This window comes from Loxodonta africana, chromosome 14 (genome assembly GCF_030014295.1).
Source record: "Loxodonta africana isolate mLoxAfr1 chromosome 14, mLoxAfr1.hap2, whole genome shotgun sequence".
Classification (NCBI taxonomy): Eukaryota; Metazoa; Chordata; class Mammalia; order Proboscidea; family Elephantidae; genus Loxodonta; species Loxodonta africana.
Window position 1 is genome coordinate 69194326 of NC_087355.1, and position 15021 is coordinate 69209346.

Below are 15021 nucleotides of genomic sequence, written 5' to 3' on the forward strand. Positions count from 1 at the left end.
TCTTTTATCTTATGATTTCTTGTTTCTTCTCTGAGAAGTCAATCCAATGGAGAGACAAGCACATACCTTTCAAAGGAGGCAGGAATTGAAATACATTTTGATGAGCAATGAATAAACAGGTTGGACAGGAATAGAAGGTTATGCAGGTCAATGGTGGAAAAAATCTCTGGAAAGTTGCATTGATGCCAACCTGTGAAAGTCCAAGTACTAGGCAAATTAGTTTGGACTTGATCTATAAACACAGAGGAACTGTTGGCATGTTTTGAATGGGGAAGTAGCATGAAGAAATTGTGATTTATAAAGATTATTTTGCAAGTTGATTTGGAAAAGTGATATTTAGATGCAATGAAATCAATATTTCAATAAATATTTATTAAGACAAAAGTATTCTAGACACTTGATATACATCAATGGATAAAACACCAAGAAGACCATTTAGAAAGATACAGGGATTAGAGCATGAGAACAGGAAGTAGTAAAATAATGGCAATAGGGATGGGAGAAGGTCCCTGGGTGGTGCAAATTGTTGGTGCTTGACTCCTAATCTAAAGGTTCATGGTTCAAATCCACCCATCAGCACCAAAGAGGAAATGCCTGGCATCCTTCTTCCATACAGTCAAGAAAATCCTAGGGAGCAGTTCTACTTTGCAACACCTGGGGCAGCCATGTGTCAGAATTGACAAAACAGCAATGAGTTGAGTTTTTCGTTTGTTTGTTCTTTTTAGGGATGAGAGAGAAAGAAAAAGATGAGTGTGAGAAAAATTAAGAATCAAGATGGAAGTGAGGAAGAGGGAGTGATCAAACTGATTTGAATATTGAGCCTGAGAAATCAGAGCATGGCAGAAATATTAGGTGACATAGGAAAATTATGGAGTGAAGGGTAGCAGTGGAGACAGTGGTTTGGGTAGTTGCCTGGCCAGAGACCTCCCAGCAGAATCAGCCCTCCTGGGGAATGACATTTCTATCAATTACTAATTCATTTGACTATATTGTCAAATGAATTAAGCTCAAATTTATCCATTTTATCTTTAAGGATGCTATTTATTTATTTTGAAAAGTTTTATTGAGCAAGCACGTATTGCATCTCAAACTCTGTGCCAAGTGCTAGGCACACAAAGAGAACAATATATTATCCCTGACCTGTCCCTTCCTCTATGACACAATGTGTTAGATGCTATCCAGTGCCAGGGAAGAATCGTTCAGGGAGTGATATTAATTCTCACTCTTGAAGAGGGAGATGGGGACCCGAAGAGCCTGTATTAGGGGAACCCTTGGTTGAGGAAGTGATATATGAGCTGGACTTATAAAGTATGTAGGAGTTTGACAGAAGATAAAAACCCACATAAATTTTTATTGGTGAGAATGCTTTAATAGCCTGTCTAAAATAATGCAACATTTATGTTTTACCTTGTTTCGTTTGCAAGGTACACTAGAGATGTACGTTCATTGAGGTGGAACCTCATTTACTTCTTTCTGATCAAGAATAAAGGAGAGTTTTGAGGTGTGGGCAGGTAGATTGAGTTTCTTCCTCATTTGTAATCTCATAACACCCATTCTTCCAGCATCTTTCACAGGAATTATCAGCTTACATGCCCGTCTTCCCTTGAGACTGTGACCTCCTCATGGACAGGAACTTTATTCTCCTGATCAGTGTCTAGCAGTTGTATTAGTAAGGTGTTATGGTTTAAATGGTGTCCCCAAAAAAGGTATGTTGAAATCCTAACCTCCAGTACCTGTGAATGTGACCTTGTTTGGAAGTGGACCTTGAAGTTGTTATTAGTTAACATAAAGTCATAACCAGTATAAGGTGGATCCTAATCCTATAAAGTCACTATGAGTTGAAATCGACTCAACAGCAATGGGTTTGGTTTGGGTATAATCCAATATCAGTGATATCCTTACAAAAGAGGAAAACAGTCACAGAGGGACACACAGGGGGAAGACAGCCATGTGAAGATGTATCTACAATGTCAAGAAACATCTGGGACTACCAAAATATGGAAGGGACAAGGAAGGATTATTCCCAGAGTGGACAAAGTGAGGATGGCACTGCAATTCCCTGAATTCAGACTCCTAGCCTCCAAAACCGTAAGATAATAAATTTCCATTCTTATAAGTCACTTAGCTTATGGTATTTTGTTACGGAAGCCTCAGGAAACTAGTATATAAGGAAATTTGTGTTTGCAAGTGGAAGAAACCAAACTCGAATATAACTTAAACTGATGAGTCAAACAAACAGAGAAGAGAAGGTGAATTTACGGATGGATTCAGGCTCAGCTAGATTCAGATGCACAAGGAATGTGTTCAGGACTCAGTCTTCATACCTTGGTTCTACGTTCCTCTATAAATAATGAAACAAAACAAAAAACCCAAACCCACTGCCATTGAGCCAATTCCAACTCATAGTGACCCTATTGGACAGAATAGAACTGCCCCATAGAGTTTGCAAGGAGCGCTTGGTGGATTTGAACTGCCAACCTCTTGGTTAGCAGCCATAGCACTTAACCACTACACACAAGGGTTTCCTTTATAGTGACTGCGATTTAAAGCAGTTTCTCCCTTCCTGATAGCCAGATGTTACTTCAGCTCCTTCATGGATAGCCTATGTTCCCTGCAACCTCTGCAGAAAGGCCAGGTTTCCATTTTTGAGATTTATAACTGAAATCCTCAAACTGAGAATTATTGGCTTTTACTGGGTCACATCCCCATCACCGAACCAATTATCATACTGTGGATCAGGTCTGAACCATATGGATTGAGAGTAGGTGACTGTGGTTTCCTATAGAAAACTGTGAGTTTGTTACCAGAAACATAGGGAGTGGATACTGGGTCAGCAAAAGCAACAGGTGTCCACTATAGCATTCAATATTTAGTGGGTCATTTAGGACACACTTGACCATTCATAATCTCACTTAGTTTTTAGGCAACTCGGCAAGATAAATGTCATCATCCCCATTTTCCAGGATATAAAACTGAAACAGTAAGGCTAGTTATCTAGTATACGATCCCAAACTTGTAAAAAAAAAAAAACTCGCTGCCATTGAGCCGCTCGCTGCCCCATAGGGTTTCCAAGGACGTACTCTTTTTGGAAGCAGATTGCCCCATCTGTCTCCTGTGGAGCAGCCGCTGGGTTTGAACTGCCAACTTTTGGGTTAGCAACTGCACTGCTGTTAATGGCAGATTTCGGATTTCCACCTAGCTTTGTGTGACTATAAAACAGCTATTCTGTTCATTGCACCAAGCTTCCAGAGTGAATTGGAATGAGTGTCCTGTCTGCTAAGAGATGTGTGATTCCTGAAGGCCGAGCCCCAGGGCAAATTGCATTTTCATTAAGAGCTGCTGTCTTCCATGTGGACTCCCTGAGTGGCGCAAACGCAAAACACTCGACTGCTAACTGAAAGGCTGGCTGTTTGAATCCACTGAGAGATGCCTCGGAAGAAAGGCCTGGCCTGGTGATCTATTTCTAAAAAATCACAGCCATTGAAAACCTTATGGAGTAGAGTTCTACTCTGAAACACTTGGGGTCACCATGCGTCAGAATCGACTCCATGGCAACTGGTACACGCGTCTTCCATATAAGATTCTTCCTGGGATAGTTTTCCTCCTTAAAGGCACACAGTTTCCTATGAACTTCCTTATTTTATAACCATATGCCTACCGTAGGACCCGAACACACGCACATATATATTTAATTTTTATTGTGCTTTTTTTTTAAGTGAAAGTTTACAAATTAAGTCAGTCTCTCAAACAAAAACTTATATACACCTTGCTACATACTTCCAATTGCCCTCCCCCTAATGAGACAACCTGCTCTCTCCCTCCACTCTCTCTTTTCGTGTCCATTTCGCCAGCTTATTACCACCCTACCCTCTCATCTCCCCTCCAGGCAGGAGATGCCAACATAGTCTCAAGTGTCCACCTGATCCAAGAAGCTCACTCCTCACCAGCATCCCTCTGCAACCCACTGTCCAGTCCAATCCCTGTCTGAAGAGTTGGCTTTGGGAATGGTTCCTGTCCTGGGCCAACAGAAGGTCTGGGGGCCATGACCAACGGGGTCCTTCTAGTCTCAGTCAGACTGTTAAGTCTGGTCTTTTTATGAGAATTTGGGGTCTGCATCCCACTGGTCTCCTGCTCCCTCAGGGGTTCTCTTTTGTGTTCCCTGTCAGGGCAGTCATCGGTTGTGGCTGGGCACCATCAAGCTCTTCTGGTCTCAGGATGATGTAGTCTCTGGTTTATGTAGCCCTTTCTGTCCCTTGGGCTTGTAATTACTTTGTGTCCTTGGTGTTCTTCATTCTCCTTTGATCCAGGTGGGTTGAGACCAACTGATGCATCTTAGATGGCCGCTTGCTAGCGTTTAAGGCTCCAGATGCCTCTCTCCAAGGTGGGATGCAGAATGTTTTTTTAATAGATTTTATTATGCCAGTTAACTTAGATGTCCCCTGAAACCATGGTCCCCAAGCCCCACCCCTGCTACACTCGCCTTCGAAGCATTCAGTTTATTCTGGAAACTTCTTTGCTTTTGGTTTAGTCCAGTTGCGCTGACCTCACCTGTATTGTGTGTTGTCTTTCCCTTCACCTAAAGTAGTTCTTATCTACTATCTAATTAGTGGATACCCCTCTCCCACCCCCCTCCCTCCCCCATCTCGTAACCATCAAAGAATATTTTCTTCTCTGTTTAAACTATTTCTTGAGTTATAATAATGGTCCTATACAATATTTGTCCTTTTGCAACTGACTAATTTCACTCAGCATAATGCCTTCCAGATTCCTCCGTGTTATGAAATGTTTCGCAGGTTCATCACTGTTCTTTATCGATGCGTAGTATTCCATTGTGTGAATAAACCATAATTTATTTACCCATTCATCCGTTGATGAGCATCTTGGTTGCATCCATCTTTTTGCTATTGTAAACAGTACTGCAATGAACATGGGCGTGCATATATCTGTTTGTGTAAAGGCTCTTATTTCTCTAGGATATATTCCAAGGAGTGGGATTGCTGGATCATGCGGTAATTTTATTTCTAGCCTTTTAAGGAAGTGCCAAATTGATTTCCAAAGAGGTTGTACCATTTGACATTCCCATCAGCAGTGTATAAGTGTTCTAATCTCTCTGCAGCCTCTCCAGCATTTATTGTTTTGTGTTTTTTGGATTAATGTCAGCCTTGTTGGAGTGAGATGGAATTTCATTATAGTTTTGATTTGCATTTCTCTAATGGCTAATGATCTTGAGCATTTCCTCATGTATCTTAGCTACCTGCAATGTCTTCTTTAGTGAAGTGTCTGTTCATATCTTTTGCCCATTTTTTAATTGGGTTATTTGTCTTTTTGCAGTTGAGTTTTTGCAGTATCATGTGGATTTTAGAGATCAGGCACTGATCAGAAATGTCATAACTAAAAGCTTTTTCCTAGTCTGTAGGTAATCTTTTTACTCTTTTGGTGAAGTCTTTAGATGAGCATAGGTGTTTGATTTTTAGGAGCTCCCAGTTATCTAGTTTTTCTTCTGCATTGTTAATAATGTTTTGTATGCTGTTTATGCCATGTATTAGGGCTCCTAACGTTGTCCCTATTTTTTCTTCCATGATCTTTCTCGTTTTAGATTTTATATTTAGTTCTTTGATCCATTTTGAGCTCGTTTTTGTGCATGGAGGGAGGTATGGGTCTTATTTCATTTTTTTGCAGATGGATATCCAGTTATGGCAGCAAAATTTGTTAAAAAGACTGTCTTTTCCCCATTTAACTGTTTTGGGGCCTTTGTCAAATATCAGCTGCTCGTATGTGGATGGATTTATGTCTGGATTCTCAATTCTGTTACATTGGTCTATGTTCCTGTTGTTGTACCAGTACCAGGCAGTTTTGACTACTGTGACGGTACCAAATACATATATTTGAACACTTTAAATGTGTTAGGAAAAGTCTACATTGTTTAACATGAATGATTTATTTCACGGTCATTCAACATAACCATGTGGGCTAACGTTAGGGAAGAATTCAGAAAAATATATTAGAGGACACGCCCCTTAACTACCATGTACATATTTTCTCTCTTCATGGGAAGCATTAGAGGGAAATACGTGCTCACTGCTGTTTATTGTTCTTAAGGAAGTTGGCCAAGCTCTAGTCTCCCTTTTCCACAGAAAAGCTGTATCACTGCTGTGAAGATGGCAAACTTATAAAGTCTACAAATCATTCTTCATTAGAAATCACGCTCACTTGCTTTTTATGCTTTTATTAAAAGAAAGAAGATATTGCCCCTCAGTGTCTCAAATGAGGGATGAGAACTATGATGAAATGTCACCATGGGCCTGTAGTTTCCCTACAGAGTATGTGCACTGCTACCTCTGGGGGCTGGCGAGGCAGCTTGAAGAGGCCTGTTTCGAGTTACAGATTACCTTCTCCTGTTGGCTCATTAACCCAGTGATCAGTGCCAGTTATAGGACCTAGGACCATTTGGATAGTTGAGGAATTGGGTCTTCTGGTAGTGGGCAGGAGCAGTACCGGTAATAGAGAACATTACTTGGCCCTGCATTTGACAGGGAAGAAAGACCATGAGAAATCATTTGCTTAGTTTCTTTCTCTACCTATAGTTTCTATTGAAAAGCTATTAACAGGAATCCAAGTACCATGTGTCTCAGCATGGAGTAATAGTTTCCAGTTTGAAAGATTCTAGAACAAGTAGATAATCTAATTATTTATAGCTTAAAAAATGGAGACTTTGAGAGGTTAAATGTCACACCTCAGTTCACAAAGCTGGTAAACAGTATAATGACTTGAACTCAGGATATGTCAGATTAGAGCTTCATCGATATACCACCCCACCTCCCCAGGAGCTAGGGTCTTCTTTAAATAGCAAATGGAGGTTTGTCTTCTTCTAACCTCTCTGTGGCAGCTCCTTGATCTATCAGTAACCCTTTCAGAAGAGAAAATGAAGTTATTTGTCACAATTTGCTTTCAGAGAACCTAGGCTTGCTCCTCTGAATTGCTGCTTTTCTAAGTGCTCACTTATCTTTTTTATTAAAAAAAAAAAAAAAAGATCGCAGCACAGAGATACGGGTTCAAGATCACGGAAACTCTATGAAGGTGATTTTGACACATACCAGCAGCCCATTAAAAAGCAAGATTGTGATAATATTATTATGCTTATATAGAAAAATGTCATTACTCTTTAGAGACATTCTCTGAAGTATTTAAAGAATATATGTCATGATGCCTGTAATTACTTTAAAAAAAAATTCAGCAAAAATAATAGATGAAGAAATGCCAAAAATGGTAATTGTTATATCTCAGTGGTTGGTATATATCTGTATCTTTAAATATGTGAAAATTTTCAAAATTTTCATAGTAAAAAGTTTAAAACATATAACCTGTTGCCATGGAGTCAATTCCAACTCATAGCGACCCTATAGGACAGAGGAGAACTGCCCCATAGAGTTTCCAAGGAGCAGCTAGTGGATTCCAACTGCTGGCATTTTAGTTAACAGCTGAGCTCTTAACCACTATGCCACCGGGGTTCTTTTAAAACGTAGTAAAATTAAAAGGTGAGTAGTGATTATAGCATAGAAATTGAAAAGAATGAAGATGAAGACAAGAATGGCAAGTGTGCTAACCACTTTTATACCTCCCTTCTGTTCTCATTAAAGCAAGAACAAATGACTTCACCGTGAGCCAGGCACTTGCTAGCCAGTTTTCATGCACTGTCTTCTTTAGTCCACAACAATTCTGTGAGGTAGGGATTATTGCTTCTGTTTTGTGGATGAGGAAACTGAGACTCAGAGAAATGAAATGACTTGCTCGGGAGCATTCTTAACCAATGCAGTACACTCCCTTTACCTTGGGAAGAGCTGTGTGAGGAAGTGACTGAGCTGAAAGAATTCAAAACAGGTGAGGGAGATGGAGGCACAATAGGACTGGTTAACTGGACTAATGGGGAGAAGGCAAATAATAACAGATCCCAGGGAGGCCCAACAGCCTGGGTGATTTATTTCAGCAAAGTGATGACGTTGTGATAGGGTAAAAAGCAGGTACTGTGCAGTGGTCATGATATGACAATGCTAGTGTGTCTGCTGTGTGTGAGAGGTCCAGGGGATAATCATTAAGGCTACTGAAATTCCAAGAACAAGAATGCAGTTAGAATACATGGAAAAAAGGTATGAGTAAGGGGGAGGAGTTGTGGTTGTTGTTGTGTGCTATCAAGTCGATTTCACCTCAGCGTGATCCCATGTGACAGAGTAGAGCTGCCCCATAGAGCTTTCTAGGCTGTAATCTTTACAGGAGCTGATCACCAGGTCTTTTCTTCTGCAGAGCCTCTGGATGGGTTTGAACCGACAACCTTTCAGTTAGCATTAGAGCACTTAGCCATTCTGCCACCAAGGTTCCTTCATAAGTAGGAGTGGGAAGGATATATTTTAGGCAGGAGTTCTTTCCTTCTTAATAAAGCACACCATGCTGCTTATCCCACTCGATTTTAAGACTGATTGTGAGATTGCTAACAACTCCTCCCCACCCCGAATCCCCTCCCCCCCCAGCCTATAAAACTATTTAGCAGTGGAAAAAGCACAGCTTCCAGTGATTTTTCTTCAGCATTTCCAAAACCAAATCACCAATTTTTAATGACTTCCTCTGACCATGGGGTGCTGACCTACGTTCAGTTATTTTATTTCAAACTGGAATTTAATTTTAAAAAAGTTTTTGCTTGTTGGGAAAAAAACTACCTAAGAAAGATTGGTCAACTGTGCTCTCTGCTGGAATTCAGCTGAAAAGATTATCACAGCAAGCAGCTGGCCTGGGGGAGCCCAGACAAATCATTTTTGTAAAATTGAAATTAATTCATTTAAGTTTTATAGCTTCTCATTTAATTTTCAAATGTAAGTGGCTATTTTTAAAGGAAGGAAAGGAAGTCTAAATTGCCCTACTAATCTGATGAAATATTGCCAAGAGGATAAAAATGGACAACTGCAAGCCACGTGGAGGGGGCCTTTCCAAGGCCCCTTTGATACTTTCCTCTGTTCTCATTAAAGCAAGTCCCAAAGACCAAATGAACCTGGGACCGCAGCTGAAGGCAAGGGCGCAAGTTGTTTACTTCATCTCTGCCACTAGGCTGGAGTGCAGGCACACAGGTCAGAAGAAGAAGAATCCTATTTTCACTCTCCCAGGTCTCCCCCAGGAGCCACCAGGGAGCAGCAGATGGCTAAGTCACTCACCTGGCTGCCACCAGTTAGACACTTGCTTGAAAAAGAACAGGAAATCTCTAAGGAACGGGAAGAAAGGAGGAAAAATAATAACAGAGTTGATAATTAACAACTGGCTTTGTGATTTACAGAATGCTTTACATGTGTGCATGCCTCTGATTCTGCCTACGTGAGAAGGACGTGCATTTTTAGTCTCCTTTTATAGCATTGTGATCCGAGACCCAGAAATGTAGAAACAGGAATTTCTTCCAGATCACACAGCTAGTTCAGAACATAGGTGTTATGGGTTAGATTGGACTCCCCACAAAATCCCTACCCCTGACCCTGTACCTGTGAATGTAATCCTGTTTGGGAAGAGAATTTTCTTGGTTATGCTAATCAGGTCATACCTGAGTACGGTGGGTTCTATACCTAATCACTTCTTAATTATAAAAAAAGCAGATTAGACACAGACACAAGCAGTCATGCACACTCACACACACACACACACACACACACAAATGGGGGTGAAGGGAAGACAGATACCATGTGAAGATCGCCAAAAAGCCAAAGAATACCCAGGACTACCAACAAGGAATGAATTAACACAGCCAAGACTCTGATTTATCCTCCAGAACTGTGAGAAAATAGATTTCTGTTCTTTAAAGCCACCCAATTGTGTATTTCTGTTACAGCAGCACTAGGAAACTAAGATTACGGGCTTTGAAAACAAATGCCAAAGTTCGAATCCTGACTTTATACTTGTGAGTTGTGTGACCCTGGGCAAGTTCCTTAACCTCTCTTTGCCCCCATTTCTTCATTTGTAAAATGTAGCTAAGATTAGTGCCCATCTCAAAGGTTGTTGTGGGGACCAAATGACAGGATATATGTCAAATACTAAGAGCAGTTCTAGTACTCAATAAATACTATGATTACATTTGTAAAATGTTTTATGGATCTCAAAGTATATGTAGTTCAACTATATTTACTAAGCACCAGGATCAGGCACAGTGCTAAGTTAAGTTCTGGGGATGCAAGAATGAATAAATCATGGTTCCTGCCATTCAGAAGCTCACAGACAAGTGTAAGAGAGAGACACAGATCAGTTGGTACATTCAGTGTAAAGTGATATTTTGAACAACAAAGGCAATTAGTGAGAAAATTTAGCCTATTACCCACCAGGGTTTCCTAGCCTAGCCTGGGAGCATTAATAAGGTTCCCTGAAGGAAAATCATTTTCCTAATTTTACCTTTACTATGTTGCCGTTGCTGTTGTTCGGGGCTGTGAAATCGATTCTGACTCGTAGTGACCCCATGTGACAGAGTAGAACTGTCCCATAGAGTTTTCTTGGCTGTAGCCTTTACAGAAGCAGATCACCAGGTATTTCTCCAGTGGAGCCGATGGGTAGTTTTCACCATCAACCTTTCAGTTAGCAGCCGAGCGCTTAAAGGTAAGGGCTCCTTACCTTTACCTTACCCTGTGAAAATGGTCCTATTTCATCCATTTTACAAATGAGTGACACAAGGCTCAGAAAAACTGAAGGCCTTCCTTGGGTCCCTCAGCTAGAGAGTGGCAAACCCAGGTCTGCATCATACTAAACTATCTCAATGATACATTCCCTATGAATTAAGTAATTGAAATAATAACCTTTTTTTTTTTTTTCCTTTTCACTGTCTTTGTTGTTTAAAAGGGAACAAAAACTACACTTCTTTCTGTCTTCTCTTTCTTCCCTGAAAAATTTGGCAAAAGGCCAAGTTTTCTGAAATTCACAGTCTGTTCAGAGTTATGGAAGCATTCACTGGAAGGGACAACTGTATACTGTTAGAGATCTGGAGTGGAAGAGACACGCGTGGTTTTGAATTCTAGTTCTATCACTCTCAAGCTCCATGACAATATGCAAGCAATTTAACCTCTTTGGGTCTCAGTTTTTTTGAGCAATAATAGCTTCCACCTCATTGAATTCCTGTTGATTATTACATGTCAAATCCTTAGCACAGTGCTTGGTGCACATTATAAGTGCTCAATAAACATTAACTATTGATTTCAGCTAGAAGGAACCAGGAAATGTCACTCTGTCCACCCACTTTATCCCTCTGGCCTGAGTACACAAATTATCTATGCATTCTTTTTTTTTTTAAACACCTTTACTGAGATATAGTTCATATACTATTTAAAGTGCCCAAGTCAATGATTTTTAGTATATTCAGATACATGCAATCACAGTCAATTTTAGAACATTTTTCATCATCTCAGAAAGGAACCCTGTATCCTTTAGCTATCAGTCCCCTATTCCCTCAGCCAACTGTCCCCAAGCCCTAGGCAACCACTAATCTATTCTCTGTATATTGATTTCCTTGTTCTGGGCATTTTATATGAATGAAATCATATTTGTGGTCATTTGTGACTGGCTTCCTTCACTATCCATAATGTTTTCAGGATTCATCCATGTTGTAGCATATATCAGTACTCCATTCCTTCTTATGGGCAACTAATCTTCCATTGTATGACTATACAACATTTTATCAGTGTATCTGTTGATGGACATTTGGGTTGTTTCCACCTTTTGTTTATGATGAATAATGCTGCTATAAACATTCATGTACAAATTTTTGTGTGGACATATGTTTCCACTTCTTTGGGGTATATCCCTAGGAATGGAGCTGCTAGGTTATATGGTAACTTTGTTTTATACATTCTTTTTTGAAAGCCTTCCATAGAAGAAGATTCCACAGCTTCGCTTGTAAACCATTCCAATGGTTGACCAACCTCACAATCTGAAAAACCAACACTTAAAAATATTGCTCATGCTTTCATTTAAAATTTCAACATTCTGTTCTGTCTTAGTTATCTAGTTCTGCTGTAACAGAAATACCGAAAGTAGGTGACTTTAACAAACAGAAATTTATTTCTTCACAGTTTAGGAGGCTAGATATCAGAATTCAGGGTGCCAGTTATAGGGGAAGGCTCTCCCTCTCTCTCTCTTTGTCCACTCTGGGGGGAAGGTCTTTGTCTTTTTTCAGCTTCTATCCCTAGGTTCCTTGGCAACCGTGTGGTGTGTAACTTCCCCTCCATTTGTGCTCTTTTTTATCTCAAAAGAGATTGCTTTAAGACACACCCTATACTTCTATTGCCTCATTAACAGAAAAAGAAAACCCATTCCCAAACGGGATTATAACCACAGGTATAAATCCATTGCCATCGAGTCAATTCTGACTCATAGAGACAGTGTAGGGCAGGGTACAGTGACCTGTAGGAGCAGCTGGTGGATTTGAACTACTGAGCTTTTGGTTAGCAGCTGAGCTCCTAACCACTGTACCACCAGGGCTCCTTATGCCACCCAGGCACCTGGAAATAGTCACATTGGGCAAATTTGGTTTTGCTTCTACTTTGGAGAGCAGTCCTTGTAGATTCAGTGAATAGTAATCTTGTTTCCAGTTCTCGTATAGCCTAGTTTATTGTACCTAAAGAGTGCTTAACCACTGCACCACCAGGGCTCCAAACCACAGGTATAGGGGTTAGGATTTATGGTACTTATTTGTGGAGGGTACAATTTAATCCCTAATATGCTCTCAGAAAAAAAAAAAAAAAGAATTTGTAGCCATGTTTTTTTTTTTTTTAAGGGTAAATAGATAAAAACCTCAACTTTCCTTTCCCAAACTGCCTAATCCCAGGACCTTCATTTTTCTCTTTAGAATTCTTTGTTTCTACTTTATTTCTCAGCTTAGATAGGACTCCTTCATTTTCTGAGATGGCAGTTATGATAATGCAGGTATCTGATCATAATATTGTGTATGTAGTGCTTGATATTTTCAAAGCACATCCACATGCTTACATTGTTGATCCTAAAACAACTCTGAGAGATAGGGAGGGCAGGCATTTTCCCTTCTTTAAAGATGAGGAAACTGAAGCATGAAGGAAAGACTAACAACAGCCACCATTGCTGAGCATTTGTTATGTTACAGGTCCTTTATTCATATTATTTTGTTTAATCTTCTTAAAACCCTCTGTTGTAGGTGTCATTACCTCCATTTTACAGGAGAGGAAAATGAGACTCAGAAGGAGAGCTAAAGTATCCAAGTTTCTCCTGCTAGTGAATGGTGGAGTTGGAACATAAATCCAGATCTGTTTTACTCCAAAGCCAATAACCTCAATCACTGACCTGTTATAGACTTTTTCAACCCATCTGTGGTTAACATTACATTAAAATCCAAGACTCCTGATTCACAGCCCAGGGTACCTTTCATTAAATCATCCATTCATTGTTGTGTGAGGTGTGGGAGCTAGAACCGCCTCTGACTAAGCCAGTCTGTACACTGAACTGCTTTGCAGTTGTTCCCCACTCCTGTTGTTGTTAGGTACAGTAAAGTTGGCTCTACCATCCCTAGTCTCCTATTAAGAGCTGCCATATCTGCACCTACAGTTTTGGAGTTTCCAAGCATATAGTCAGGGACTAATAATTATACATACATATATATTTGTCGTTAGTTGCCATTGAGTTGGCTCTGACCTATGGCAGCCCCACATACAACAGAACAAAATATTGCCCAGTACTATGCCATCTTCTTGATCACTGGTGTGCTCAACTCCACCGTTGAGGCCCCTGTGTATTTTGAGTGCCCTCCAATCTAGGGAGCTCATCTTCTAGCATTTTACTGGACAATATTCTGTTCTGATCGGCAGAATTTTCATTGACTAATTTTTAGAAGTAGATCACCAGGTGTTTTTTCCTAGTCTGTCTTAGTCTGGAAAGTATACTGACACCTGTCCATCATGGGTGACCCTGCTGGTATTTGAAATACCACTGGCATAGCTTCCAGTATCATAGCAATGTGCAAGCCACCACAGTATGACAAACTGACAGACAGGTGGTAGATATATATTTTTTATGTACACGATGCTCCCAGAACATTGCAGATTCTCCAGCAAGATTAAAGATTTGTCCAGTTAAACAAACTTCAATTTCATCATTGTCTTAGTTATCTAGTGCTGCTATAACAGAAATACCACAAATAGATGGCTTTAACAAAGAGAAATTTATCCTCACAGTGTAGGAGGCTAGAAGTCCAAATTCAAGGTGCCAGCTCCAGAGGAAGACTTTCTCTCCCTGTTGGATGACAAGGGCCTTCCACCAGGGAAGGTCATTGTCATCAACTTTCCCCTGGTCTAGGAGCTTTTCAGCACAGGAACCCCAGGTCCAAAGGACATATGCTCCTGGCTCTGCTTTCTTGGTGGTGTGAGGTCCCCTGTCTCTCTGCTTGCTTCTCTCTTTTGTAGCTCAAAAGAGATTGACTCAAGACACAACCTAATCTTGTAGATTGAGTCCTGCCTCATTAACATAACTGCCTCTAGTCCTGCCTCATTAACATCATAAAGGTTAGATTTACAACACAAAGGAAAATCATATTGCAAAATGGTGGACAGTCACCCAATACTGGGAATCATGGCCTAGCCAAGTTGACATACATTTTTAAGGGGACGCAGTTCAATCCATAGCAATCATCAAGGATATTTCTTTAAACATAGAGTTGGATGGGGAGAGAAGTAAAAGAGAAAAGATGCCAGAAACTTCTTTGTACCTGAGTTCTAGTCCACATAAGCTTACATACACACAGACTTACAGCTGATTTGGAAGGCAAGGACTGAGCTGGGGGATGTATTCCACCATGTTCACCATACCCTGGGGAGTATGTGCTTATATTACTACTTGATCTGCTTCACTCTCCCTCATTTTTTGTTTCAAAAGGAGATGATGGTGAAAAAGGAGATCCAGGAGAGGAGGGAAAGCATGGCAAGGTGGGACACGTGGGAGCAAAAGGTAGGTAAAATGAGATGAAATTTACATTGTAAGATCAGAATT

At 40.4% G+C, this 15021-nt stretch overlaps 1 protein-coding gene across 1 annotated transcript in view; it reads left to right on the forward strand.

Moving 5' to 3' along the window:
• COLEC10 (collectin subfamily member 10) overlaps window positions 1-15021 on the forward strand; it is a 59946-nt gene that overhangs the window by 25119 nt on the left and 19806 nt on the right. Inside the window, exon 2 of the mRNA XM_003408158.4 lies at window positions 14908-14979. Coding sequence (XP_003408206.1) covers window positions 14908-14979 — 72 coding nt within the window. The remainder of the gene's footprint in view (window positions 1-14907; window positions 14980-15021) is intronic.